Source organism: Salvelinus sp. IW2-2015, linkage group LG19, assembly GCF_002910315.2.
Source record: "Salvelinus sp. IW2-2015 linkage group LG19, ASM291031v2, whole genome shotgun sequence".
Lineage (NCBI taxonomy): Eukaryota > Metazoa > Chordata > Actinopteri > Salmoniformes > Salmonidae > Salvelinus > Salvelinus sp. IW2-2015.
This window is the reverse complement of record NC_036859.1, coordinates 18,110,934-18,125,476: the sequence shown is the minus strand read 5'-3', so window position 1 is coordinate 18,125,476 and position 14,543 is coordinate 18,110,934. Positions and strand designations below refer to the sequence as shown.

At 41.6% G+C, this 14,543-nt stretch overlaps 1 protein-coding gene across 3 annotated transcripts in view; it reads right to left on the bottom strand.

Moving 5' to 3' along the window:
- LOC111979475 (A-type potassium channel modulatory protein DPP6) overlaps positions 1-14,543 on the bottom strand; it is a 139,359-nt gene that overhangs the window by 13,083 nt on the left and 111,733 nt on the right. For all 3 annotated transcript variants that reach the window (XM_024010050.3, XM_070448857.1, XM_024010051.1), the window contains exons 8-13: positions 12,325-12,445; positions 3,627-3,781; positions 3,276-3,373; positions 2,991-3,117; positions 592-630; positions 284-391 (exon numbers count right to left, since the gene is read on the bottom strand). In XM_024010050.3, the coding sequence (XP_023865818.1) occupies positions 284-391; positions 592-630; positions 2,991-3,117; positions 3,276-3,373; positions 3,627-3,781; positions 12,325-12,445 (648 nt within the window). The remainder of the gene's footprint in view (positions 1-283; positions 392-591; positions 631-2,990; positions 3,118-3,275; positions 3,374-3,626; positions 3,782-12,324; positions 12,446-14,543) is intronic.

Below are 14,543 nucleotides of genomic sequence, written 5' to 3'. Positions count from 1 at the left end.
ACATCACATTGCATGACAACTACAACTCTGGATAGAAGAGTTGGTTATATATAACAGCTCATACAGCTCATACAGACCAGGCTGGGCATACAGAGACCGGGATTCAATCCAAGGTACATTATCGGGCAGCGCATTGAACTTGACTTGCGCTGCGTTTACCATGAGTGCGTTCTCCGCAGACGTCGGTGGAAATGCTTTTAAAAGGTGCATTGTGGGCTGTCCAGTGCGCTGCTCTATAATCCGGCTACAGTTTAAGAGAAGAGAACAAACTGAGGTGTTTTACCTGGGAGGTGGACATGGAGATATGGAAGAACTTTCCCCTTCCACCCTGAGGAATAGCTCTGGTGAAGAAGAACTTGTATCCGTCATGGGAGAAGAGTGGCTCTTCGTTCTGCAACAGGAAGAGAAAGAAGTAGGTGGGTGTGAGTGAGTGAGTGAGTGAGTGAGTGAGTATATTGAGACAGCTAAACTGTTAAACTGCACTTCTGTCCTTCCTACCCCTTCCTCCTGTAATGTATGTATTTCACTGGATATATTTTTTTTTATGCGTGTTGTGATACATGTTATGCTTTTAGTATTCTTATCACTTACCTGTCTGTGTAGCCAGCCCTCACTTTCATCCTCATGTTTCTGGAACAATAACATGGCGTTTTTTTTATTTTTATTTATTTTTATTTCACCTTTATTTAACCAGGTAGGCTAGTTGAGAACAAGTTCTCATTTGCAACTGCGACCTGGCCAAGATAAAGCATAGCAGTGTGAACAGACAACACAGAGTTACACATGGAGTAAACAATAAACAAGTCAATAACATGGTAGAAAAAAAAGAGAATCTATATACAATGTGTGCAAAAGGCATGAGGTAGGCAATAAATCGAATAATTACAATTTAGCAGATTAACCACTGGAGTGATAATCATCAGATGATCATGTGCAAGAAGAGATACTGGTGTGCAAAAGAGCAGAAAGTAAATAAATAAAAGCAGTATGGGGGGTGAGGTAGGTAAATTGGGTGGGTAGTTTACAGATGGACTATGTACAGCTGCAGCGATCGGTTAGCTGCTCGGATAGCAGATTTTTAAAAGTTGTTGAGGGAGATAAAAGCGCCAACTTCAGAGATTTTTGCAATTCGTTCCAGTCGCAGCAGCAGAGAACTGGAAGGAAAGGCGTCCAAATGAGGTTTTGGCTTTAGGATGATCAGTGAGATACACCTGTGGGCGCGGTGCTGCGGTGGGTGTAGCCATCGTGACCAGTGAACTGAGATAAGGCGGCACTTTACCTAGCATAGCCTTGTAGATGACCTGGAGCCAGTGGGTCTGACGACGAACATGTAGCGAGGGCCAGCCGACTAGGGCATACAGGTCGCAGTGGTGGGTCGTATAAGGTGCTTTAGTAACAAACGAATGCACTGTTGATAAACTGCATCCAGTTTGCTGAGTAGAGTATTGGAAGCTATTTTGTAGATGACATCCGAAGTCGAGGATCGGTAGGTAGTCAGTTTTACTAGGGTAAGTTTGGCGGCGTGAGTGAAGAGGCTTTGTTGCGGAATAGAAAGCCGATTCTTGATTTATTTTTGATTGGAGATGTTTGATATGAGTCTGGAAGGAGAGTTTGCAGTCTAGCCAGACACCTAGGTACTTATAGATGTCCACATATTCTAGGTCGGAACCGTCCAGGGGGTGATGCTAGTCGTGCGGGTGCAGGCAGCGAACGGTTGAAAAGCATGCATTTGGTTTTACTAGCGTTTAAGAGCAGTTGAGGCCACGGAAGGAGTGTTGTATGGCATTGAAGCTCGTTTGGAGGTTAGATAGCACAGTGTCCAAGGAAGGGCCGGAAGTATATAGAATGGTGTCGTCTGCGTAGAGGTGGATCAGGGAATCGCCCAGCAGCAAGAGCAACATCATGGATGTATACAGAGAAAGAGTCGGCCCGAGAATTGAACCCTGTGGTACCCCCATAGAGACTGCCAGAGGACCGGACAACATGCCTCCGATTGACACACTGAACTCTGTCTGCAAAGTAGTTGGTGAACCAGGCAAGGCAGTCATTAGAAAAACCGAGGGCTACTGAGTCTGCCGATAAGAATATGGTGATTGACAGAGTCGAAAGCCTTGGCCAGGTCGATGAAGACGGCTGCACAGTAATGTCTTTTATCGATGGCGGTTATGATATCGTTTAGTACCTTTGAGCGTGCTGAGGTGCACCCGTGACCGGCTCGGAAACCGGATTCAGCGTACGGTGGATTCGAGATGGTCAGTGATCTGTTTGTTGATTGGCTTTCGAAGACCTTAGATAGCAGGGCAGGATGGATATAGGTCTGTAACAGTTTGGGTCCAGGGTGTCTTCCCCTTTGAAGAGGGGGATGACCGCGGCAGCTTTCCAATCCTTGGGGATCTCAGATGATACGAAGGAGAGGTTGAACAGGCTGGTAATAGGGGGTGCGACAATGGCGGCGGACAGTTTCAGAAATAGGGGGTCCAGATTGTCAAGCCCAGCTGATTTGTATGGGTCCAGGTTTTCCAGCTCTTTCAGAACATCTGCTATATGGATATGGGTAAAGGAGAAGCTGGGGAGGCTTGGGCGAGTAGCAGCGGGGGGGGGCGGGGCTGTTGGCCAAGGTTGGAGTCGCCAGGAGGAAGGCATGGCCAGCCATTGAGAAATGTTTGTTGAAGTTTTCGATTATCACGGACTTATCAGTGGTGACCGTGTTACCTAGCCTCAGTGCAGTGGGCAGCTGGGAGGAGGTGCTCTTGTTTTCCATGGACTTTACAGTATCCCAGAACTTTTTGGAGTTAGTTACAAAATGAATACTGCATGCATGTCCACAGTGCTTTTTCTCAAGCTACATACTACAGTATTTTATTTGAATGGTGAGGACAGAAAGTAAGGACAACTTGGATTGTGACAGAGGAGGCAAGAAAGAAGTAGGGCTAATGTAAGAGAGGGTGGCGGTGTGTGTCTGTGTGTGTGTGTGCATGCGCATGTTTCACCTTGGTGCAGACTCCTGTGGTGGCCTCACACAGTGTCAGTATGGAGTTGTTCTGAGCTCTGTTCAGCCAGTTGACTGCCAGCTTGGTGCTGGTGGCCCACTTTACCATTGTGATGTAATATTCTCTTCTAAAAGAAAGAATGGAATGTGTTACAACATACGTACAATTTTTTTCTGCAGCATTACCTGAACGGTGACAAGTCTGCATCTCTGCTATCCCCTACGGGGTAGTAAATATGACCTTTAACCTTGTGTCACAGTGTCAGTCAGTCAGTGAGACCCTCACCCTATCCTGGGGTCGTCTGGCTTCTTCATCTCCACCGTGTGAAGGGGTCCGTTCAGACTCACCACAGACAGGTGTACTACAGGGTTGTCCTCCCCGGCCTGCAGGGGCAGAGACAGTTTATGCAGAGATCATATCATTCTGTGGGTTATACAGTATCTATATTGACAATTTCTGTCTGCGTGAAGTCGACTGTCAGATCCATACAACTCTATAAGAGTTTATCCCTTTTCTGGATGTTCTGCACAACAACACTACGTACTCATTCAATACCCCTAACCCAGAAAAGTCAAGGCGGTGTAGAGCAGAAAGCACCGAGAATATTGAAGAGACTGTATCTAGGACCTACTGTACCTTAGGGTAGTGATACTCCAGCCCTGTTGGATACAGGGCGCCAGTGAAGATGGGTACCTCCATCTTGCGCACCAGGGTGTCGTTGATGGTGGCATAGGCCAGTCTGAGACCGTCTGGAGACCACCAATGGGCTATGTGGGTCTGCAGTATTTCCTCTGTAACAGCATACACGCCCATAAACAATTAACTACTGTATAACAAACAATGTCCATTTATCATTCAAGACAATCTGCCCTCTGTAATTATTGGGACAGTGAAGCATTTTCTCTTCTTTTGACTCTATACTTCAAAAGTTTGATTTGAAATTAAACAATGACTATGAGGTTAAAGTGCAGACTGTCAGCTTTCATTTGAGGGTATTTTCATCCATAAAGGAAAGGGTGTTACCTAGTCAATTGTACAACTGAATGCCTTCAACTGAAATGTGCCTTCCAATAGAAATGAATGGTAAATAATGTATCATTTTGGCGTCACTTTTATTGTAAATAATATGTTTCTAAACACTTCTACATGAATGTGGATGCTACCATGATCACAGATAATCCAGAATGACTCGTGGATTATACGTAATTATGGTAACATCCACATTCATGTGGAAGTGTTAAAAACATATTATATTCTTATTTACAATAAAAGTGACTCCAAAATGACACAATACATTATTTACCATTTATGTCTATTGGGCACAAAATAATCTGAAAGACAACCAAAACAAACAGCAAATGCATCCAACAAATGTGTAGAGTCGCAAGCTTGATATAGTCATTGTGTGCTATGAATATGGAACGAAACACTTAATGTTTTATTACTTGAATACACATAAGTGAATTTGTCACAATACTTTTGGTGCCCTAAAATGGGGGGACTATCCACGAAAAGTGTTGTAATTTCTAAACAGTTCACCCGATATGGATGAAAATACCCGAAAATGAAAGCTGAGAGTCTGCACTTTAACCCCATAGTCAGTGTTTAATTTCAAAACAAAACTTTTGGAGTATAGAGCCAAAAGATCMAAAAATGCTTCACTGTACCAATAATTACGGAGGGCGCTGTATATGTAGTCAATGCTGTTCATCGACAACAGCTCTGAATTCAATATCATAGTGTCCTCTAAGCTCACCACAAAGCTCAGGGCTCTGGGACTGAACTCCTCCCTAAATAGCTGGGTCCTGGACTTCCTGACGGGTCGCTCCCAGGGGGTGAAGGTAGGCAACATTATCTCATCCACACTGATCCTCAACACATGGGCCCCACAAGGGAGCGTTCTCAGTCCCCTCCTGTACTCCCATAGTCACTTTACCCCTACCTACATGTACAAATTACCTCGACTAACCTGTACCCCCTCACATTGACTCGGTACCGGTAACCCCTGTATTTAGCCTCGTTATTGTTATTTTATCGTTACTTGAAAAAACATTTTTTTTAACTTTAGGTCATTTAGTAAATATTTTCTTAACTCTATTTTTTGAACAGTAAGTAACAGTAAGTAATCAAAAGCGGGTTCGTAATTTTGACGAATTACTGCATTTTTACTGTGGAAAATGGCCTAATCCAACCACATGTCAACAAAGTTATTTCCCCCTTGCCTGTCAGTGTATTCACGTGTGAAGATGATGACAGAAGACCGTGTGAAACAATTTCAAGGGCGTTTTACTCAAACTCAAAAAAATAATTAAATGGTAAATGGCCTGACTGCACTATCTTCATTAATCCATCATCTTTGGTAGAAAGTCAAGCTGTCGCCGAGAACATTCCCGCAATTTCCTGTTTCATTTAATACTCAAAGAGAGAAAGCGAGAGATGTATTCTGCTTAAAATCGTTCTAAAACGGAGCACATTACTTTTACTGCTTTATATGAAATTAACGTGAAAAAAACCCATTGCAAAATGTTTCGCAGTATTTCAAAACAAATGACGCAAAATCAAGAATTCTTGGCCGCAGAAATCACAAAAAAATGTGTCAAAATCCTGAAGGGACTGGTTAATAGTATAGCTAATAGTATGTTGTTTACTGATACACTGTACTGTACATGTCATCCTATCCCGAAGTAACTTCATTAGCTGTGTGTGCTGATAAAGGATATCTAATACATAACACTGTGTAAACAGATGCTAATGCATTAGATGTGCTGTGGCTTATATCTGATTTCTGGCACTCATTTACTGTACTGGAGGAGAGAGGTCCATTACTCATAGCTAAGTAGGACGTGTGGGAGTGTTCCAGACCGATACAGACAGATAGAACATCAGATTATGTTGTGGGTCAACATATGTCTTTATCATTCATCAGGTGTGAAGAGCGCAAGTCAAAAGGTCATTTGAAAACAGAGGTAACGAAAAGGACAAGAGAAGTAATTACGTAAATGAATGGACAAAGTAAAATATAATCCACCAATGCCCACCAGGTGGCAACATAGACCTCCCAGGAAGGCTTCCTATTAGAAAAATAGTACAAACAGGCAGCAACCATTCCCTGAGACAAACACAATAATGACTCAACTCCAAAGACCTTGGCTGTGGGTTTTCTGATTCAGTTGACAGAAAATGAGGATGGTCTACGAAGGATGATGAAGACCAGCATACAGAGATTGTGAGTGGGAGAGTGGTGATTGATGGGTATATTGGACATTGAACAACCATGTTGAGTCATCGATCCCCTCTCTAAGAATGAGATACGGATTATGAAATAACTCATTGACTGCATTCAAGAACAGTGGTCAACACAATCTTCAGTACAGTATGACAATAGACATCCAACAATTTCTATTGCTGCATAGAAGACTGCTGTATAAAAGACCATATGTATGATGGATCATACCAGGGTATGAATAGCAGGGTTGGGGTCAATTCTGAATTCCGTTGTGACTTGCTCTTTAATTCCAATAAAATTATTTAATTTGATTTGAATTTGAATTGGCCACACCCCATCGGAAGCAGAATTTGAATATGGAATACGCAGTAGGGGGGGGGGGGAACAGCGGCATTGTCCCCCCCGCTGTTGTTAGTTGTTATTGTTTTTGTTGCCGAGCTAAGGAGTAGCATGGTACATTTTTTAAATTACATTTTTTATAATTTTTTTAAATGGAATATCCGAAACATAAAATATACTTGCAGTGAAGCCGATCAACAACTACGTCAGACCAGTCATCCAACAGACTCTCATTCAGAGTGACACACAGAAGTATCCAGGGTCAATGCCCTGCTCAAGGGCACGTTGACAGATCTCCCACCAGGCCAAAAGAACGTGAACCCGAACCCTCCAAGATCCCCCCACAGTTCCCCAATAGCTGTCCCTCAACCATTCGAGACCCCTCCCACAGTCCCCCCCAGAAGAAATTCCATTCCCCTAAAACCCCCAATGCACCAACAACCAAGATAATTAACTAAAGACAAAAAAGAGACAGAAGAAAACAGCAAACAACAATGCAATTTTTTTTTTAAGACTAAAAAATGAAAACAAAGGACATCAAGGACTACTAAAATCATAACAGCAATGCCAACTGTATATGTTTGTGTGCATGTCTGGCACTATTACATGTACAGTTGAAGTCGGAAGTTAACATAGGTTGGAGTCATTAAAACTTGTTTTTCAACTACTCCACAGATTTCTTGTTAACAAACTATAGTTTTGGCAAGTCGGTTAGGACATCTACTTTGTGCGTGACACAAGTAATTTTTCCAACAATTGTTAACAGACAGATTATTTCACTTATTATTCACTGTATCACAATTCCAGTGGGTCAGAAGTTTACATACACTAAGTTGACTGTGCCTTTAAACAGCTTAGAAAATTCCATATAATGATACAGTCTCTTACGACATTCATTTATCTCCCTTGGAAATTGGTCATTGAGACCGAATTTGGTCCCTTTAAGCTCCCTTCCCCTGCTTTTGATCAGCTCCTTTTGTTGTTAGTGTTCAAATTTTGCGATGATCGGTCGGGGACCGAGTGTTTGTTGTTTGCAGCAACTTCTTTGTTGTTGTAATATTGCAAATGGACATGGCTGTTTCACCATTAAGGATTCCATCTTTAAAGGATAATTGAATTCAATGAAATTCTATGATATTCAAATGGCTTATTTAATCTACGCATCACCATATAAATGTTTATTTTGACATGTATGGCTACCAATACCATGTAGCATAAGTTTGAAACATTTCATTTTTAAAACGGATTATCCTAAAACAATTTTAAATAATTACAGTGGTATTGAAATAGTCTAAGATCATGTTGTGGGTTGTCTATAATAATTATTAAATACATTTCCCAGATTGCATTAGATCAAACAGTACCGTATGGAAGGGAACAATCTAACATGTCATTACAAAGAAAAATTATGTTGGGCGTCTTTGGTTTATATTCATGCTAATGTTTGAAATGGTATATGTATTACTTGCATTAAGTGGCATATCCTTAACATAAAAGACTTGTCAAATGAATGAGATTGTCATGCTTCATGTCTCATTTGAATTGGTTTGAATTGGTTTGAATTATATTCTACTTCCTTCAATTCAAATTAAATTCAAATGTTGCTTCCGGTGGGGTGTGGCCAATTCAAATTCAATAAAAATGTATGGTTTGAATGCAATTTCCTTTCAAAATTCWGAATTGACCCCAACCCTGATGAATAAGTTATCTGAAAGATCTGTGCTCTGTGTGCTAACCCACTGAAGGTCTTCAAAGAGAATCAATGGGAGGAAATACTGCTGGAACTAAACTGTCAGGGCTTTGGTGAAGGAGTTCCGAGGTCAGTAAGGAAAGTCACTTATATCAGTCTCAGTGTAGTCATGGGGACAGCAAGAGGACCATGACCCACAGCCCTCAGGGAGACACACAGACAGATGGACAGACTATCCTAACCCTAGCTCCAGCCACAACCCTAACCCTAGCTCCAGCCACAACCCTAACCCTAGCTCCAGCCACAACCCTAACCCTAGCTCCAGCCACAATGCTAACCCTAACTCCAGCCACAACCCTAACCATACAGTAGTTCAAGCCACAACCCTAACCCTAGCTCCAACTCCAGCCACAACCCTAATCTACCTCCCAGAGATGCAGTAACACCTGAGGCATCTCTCTGTGGTGGTTATTTCACACAACATGACTGAAGTGCTTATGTACTGCATGTAAAAATACAGCAATATGCATAACGGGCGTGATTCAGACTTAGGAAATGCACACCTTTCCTACGCACTTTTCAGTAGTTGGTATTCAAACTTAACTTATGCAGGTGCGTAATGAGCTTTGCAGGCGTGGTTCCCTTGCGCATGCTGAATAAATTGAATTCAACCGCTGGAACCCTCCCATTTGCTGGCCAACATATTTTGTCCTGGAGTTTTCATTCAATAGGTTTTACAGTACATTTATCTAAAGCAATCCCTTTACATTTATCTAAAGCCAACCTATCTAAAGCCAATTTGGTGTACCTTTAGATACAATKTTTCTCGACAGACTCACTAGAATATATGGAGAAATCGGTTCAGAATACTAGGGATCGATGAAAGAAAGGCATGTAGGTCTAAATACACACATATTCCTCTCCTTTTCAGTACCAATTGGTAGATAAAAAATATTATTGCATATTATTTAGGGTTAAGAAAGTATTTATGAATATATATATATATTTTTTAAACAGTTTTGGAGTGCCTTTACACACTAAACATATTGGTGAATCAAAAATACAGTGGTTTGATTCATCCTGAAAGTTGCCATATTCAATTGTTCCATCCATGAAATATTGGAAGGTGAGAAAAGTGTACAATAGGGGTTCCCGTGTGGCTCAGTTGGTAGAGCATGGCGCTTGCAACGCCAGGGTTGTGGGTTCATTCCCCACGGGGGGACCAGGATGAATATGTATGAACTTTCCAATTTGTAAGTCGCTCTGGATAAGAGCGTCTGCTAAATGACTTAAATGTAAATGTAAATGGGTTGAACATAAGTCCTATAAATCTCCCCTAATCAACCTCACTAATCATGGAACTGTGATGACAATGTACAGTCCAGCCGTTGTGAACCGTGCGGCAGGCTCCAGGTTTAAACTGCTACGTATGGTCTGTGTTCCATAAGGATTCAAATAGTCCCAAATTATTGCACAACTTGTAATACGTTAGCCTAATATGATCCACTATTGCTTGCGATCCTCAGGAACAACCACACAAACATGACAGAGGAAAGAAAGTTAAACTAACAATGTTTTAATATATTTTTTATGTTACTAGGTAAGTTGACTGAGAACACATTCTCATTTACAGCAACAACCTGGGGAATAGTTCTGGAGGGGGGATGAATGAGCCAATTGGAAGCTGGGGGTGATTAGGTGGCCAGATTGGGAATTTAGCCAGGACACAACTACTCTTAAGATGAGTGCCATGGGATCTTTATTGACCACTGAGACTCAGGACACCCGTTTAACGTCCGATCCAAAAGACAACGTCCCCAATAACTGCCCTGGGATATTTACTTTAGACCAGAGGACAGGTTGCCTCCAACACCTCTTCCAGCAGTATCTTTTCTCCCATCCAGGGACCAACCAGAGCCAACCCTGCTTAGCTTCAGAGGCATGCCAGCAGTGGGATGCAGGGTGGTATTCTGCTGGCTAATGGAATGATGAAAAATGTAAGGAAACTAACACTAAAGTGACAGTTATAAATGTATGTGGGTATTACTGATGGTGGCTCCCGATAGTGGCTAATATTTAACATGATACAAACTGTAAAATAAAAATGTGAAAATCCCGGGCATATAATTAAAACATTCTAAAGCCTATACATCAACTTGCCAGGTTCGGCCCTACAGAAGCCTATAAAGTCTCCAAATTTCATCTACGCAAATTATGAGGGCACACAATAAATATTCTGAATAACGGCACAGGTATTTATAGCCTACTTCACTGTGGGGGGCCGCAATACATGTCATGTTGATATGATTTTCAGTTTGCTTCCATGTCTGGTTAACATTWGTCAGAATACAAATAGAGCGAAAAGTGCATAAAAAGGGAATTACGTCCATTTACGCACTTAACTCGGGTCGGAATTCTCCATCAAAGGAAGTGTTGCTCGAATCCACTGCACACGTCGCCAGATCATCACCACTCAATAACACCCTTCCTATTGCATTACATAACCCCATAGACATACAGACAACTTCTCGTTTCCTGTCACTACAGTGATAAATCAGCGCTGGGGGTGTTGTGAAGAGATCCACATCCTGCGCTGTCTAGTGCTGTTGGCTTTGTGTGGCACTCTCTGCTCTGCATGACAATCCTATCCTGTCTCACTACTATATCACCCTCACACCAAGCATTCTGCTCTGATAAGATAGGGAGATGGGCACACACACACACACACACACACACACACACACACACACACACACACACAACACACACCCACACACACACACACACACACAACACACACAGACACACACACACCACCCACCCACACACACACACACACACACACACACACACACACACACACACACACACACTCACACCAGTCTGATGATGCTGCTCTGAGATCAGGTGCTGCAGTTCAGGAGTCATTCCATAAACCTAGTGCAGACAAATATTATGCAACTATGTGGCTGTCTATTCACACTATAAATAAAATGTATATCTAATATCGCTCTTAGGCCTACACAATGGATTATAGCATTAGGTAAGCTTAACTGTGGGTTTACGATCTAGAAATCTAATCAAATATGAAAGCCAATATGTTTTATGAGAGCTTAGTCAGTAACCACTAATTAGACAGTTGATGGCTAATCCTGCTTGATACTGTTTACCAGTCTTGTGAAAGGTTTCCAGCTGCACACTATCAAAAACAGCTACTGTAGGCCTACATAGTGCCAGAGTGGCCGATGGGGATATAAGTGTGTTATAATGGGTTTATACTCCTCTCAAAAAATGGATTTGGTATCCAGAATGCCCTGTGGTTGAACTACAGCGACCACTAGAGAGCGAAGAGGTACCACTGTCACCTTGAGCCTAAGGCTGCTATTATAAAACTCAGTCAAAACACTATAAAAAAATATCAATCCCATGTAGTAATCCAGTGATTTAAGGGGTGACATCGAAAGTAAAACCATCATCCAACAAAACAAAACAAAATGTAAATAAATAAATGGAGAAATGAATACCGTATTGAGCAGAACATTTTCCAAATGACCACATTACAAATGACCACATTACAAATGACCACATTACAAATGACCACATTACAAATGCCAACATTACAAATGGCAGTACAGTAGTAGTGTAGATTGCAACCAGTTGCAGAGTGAGATTGCAGCGATGCAGACATGAATGAATGAACATTGCCTAAACACAGAGACAAGCATGGAGAGCTCTGGGGACAGGGAGACAGTGAAATACAACCAGATGTTTCTCTTTATGTAATTACTTACAAACACTAGCCATAGATAGCCTTTGTCTCTGAGGAGAGGGGAAAACTAATCTTAAAAAACTACAATAAAACTGTCTCTATTTTTTGKTATGATTATATTGGCTTGCTTATTCTTTTAAAACATTGTACAGAATAGGTGGAGTTTCCACCGAGTCCATGCCTTATGTTTTGATACTGCTGCAATCCTGGGGTGTAACTAACAAGCGTTCTCTGTCCTGCTGGTATTTGTAGTTCTGTTAGAATAGCTCAGCTGTATGCAGTAGTGAAGGTGTATTTGTAGTTCGCCTACCCTCATACAGCCAGTCACTCAGGCCGTTGAAGATGACTCGCTCCTTCCCTGTGGACACCAGGCGAATGGTTCTGCTCTCCACTGTCGCTCTGTAGTAGATGTTGTTCTCAAAGATAAAGATCTGGGGAAAGAAAGGACATGATGCTGGGTATGGTACCTCCAAAATAACAGTTTTGTGCATTTCAGTGATTTTGCTTTTGCCTCTTGACGTGTTTCAAATGCAGTCTTCTCAGCTTGACACTGTGGCTGCCTTGTAATTACTAGATTGTACCTTTCCACACAATAACAACCACTTCGACTGACACTCCTCCTGGGTAATCTTCATCACAGTGTGACATTCACTCAGTCCTAAAAAGAACATTCATCATCCAGCCTGTAGACATATCCACTTACACACACCATGCACAGAAGAGTCCCATAAGAGTCTAAGCCCTGTCTAAGCTGTGGGAGGGAGGGGCCATTCTACTAAGCTACAATATATGCAATTGTTTATAGAAGGTCATACCAAGGATCATTTCGCCATTTGATTTGGAATTTTAAGACCTCTTGAAGTATCAAAAGATACATATAAAAAACTATTTGATTACATTTTGGGTGGGGGGGTTTGGGGGGGGGGGCTTACTGCTATTAGCCCATACAAACGCATTGAACAACAGATGGTCTTAAAAAGAAATCTTAAGGACATGTTCTGAAGTGTCTGTCCTATATCTAAGAGATAGAAGAAAGACAGGGAAACATGTTTGTAATAATTTTTTACATGTATTTAACATCTTATTTTTGGTACTAACAGTCTCCATATATACTGTACCGCCATTTWAAAAAAATCTGCTGATACAGGGGGACGTTGTGATGCCTGTGGGCTTCCTAGGGCAAAACAACCGACATGTATTGTACGGGAGAGTCTCATCTTTCCATAGAGGGGTAATAATAATAATTGTCTGTAGGCCAAACCGATTTTGTGAGAAGACCGATTTTCGGAATGTCTCATGGTCTGACAAACACTGTTTCTGTCACCTTTCACCGCAGATGCAGAAGTGTGACTTAGGTGGATGTGGTGGATTGAGACGCATCCAGTCACACAAGGGAATATAACGTTGCAGATCAAGTTTGGAATGATAATTTCATGTGTACAACATCTAAAGGACTTGTTTGTGAGTTTCTGGAGCCTTTGTTCATGTTTTTTCAGGGCCCCCGTACACAACGAGGATGAGGAAGGATGCACAACGAGGATGCTGTTTGGGGTGTTTCTTCCCAAAAAATGAAATCACAAAAAAGGTGTCTGTAACATGCCATCCATCAAAAATTGAGATTTGGTTGTAAAAAATAAAACTTCTCCTTTAAGAAGAGACTACTGCTGGGTGGATGAGTGTGTGGCATCACCACCAATCCACCATCAATCCACTCTCCTCTCCTGTAGCTTTACCATGCGTTGGTGGGAGAGGGAAACAATGTGTCTTTGAAGAACACAGTTCAGACTCAGACAGACTCTCCTCTATTTTTTTCCTTTGTCTTAAGTCACAGAGAGAGGAATGATTATTATCTTTCATATTCTTGGTATTTGTTTAAAAGTCAACGGTCGATGTGGACGGGGAATTAAAAAGGGACATATTCCAGCTTGAAGGTGGAATGTATCTCTTGACTTATGACCCATTCAATCAGTCACCATTCATTATATCAATGAGGGATAAGATGAAAAGAAAAAGATTGGGAACAAAGATAGAAACAAAAATAAAAAAAATATGAAAGTAGAGAATATAAAAAAAGATTTCAAAAGGTAAAGAGAGATGAAAGTAGAACCATCAAAAGAAACCTGCCTTCCTGTGTGTACAGTACGTGTGTGTTTGTTTGTTTGTGTGTGGACCCAGCTAGTTGATTGCTCTGTCATGATAAAGTAATTGCCCATGGCTTAATGATCACAGTAGGGTGCTTCTCTGTCTCCTGGTTCCACAAATCACACACATGATGCTCCAGTACACACACACACACACAGACACACACACACACACACACACACACACACACATGTTTTTATGTAATTCTGTATAATGGATAATTCTGACCATTCTGACAGTTTTTATTATGCAAAATCATTACGTCACAAACGGGAGAAGAATAACTGGTGGATCAATAACTGGTGGGTCAATAACTGGTGGGTCAATAACTGGTGGGTCAATAACTGGTGGATCAATAACTGGTGGATCAATAACTGGTGGGTCAAT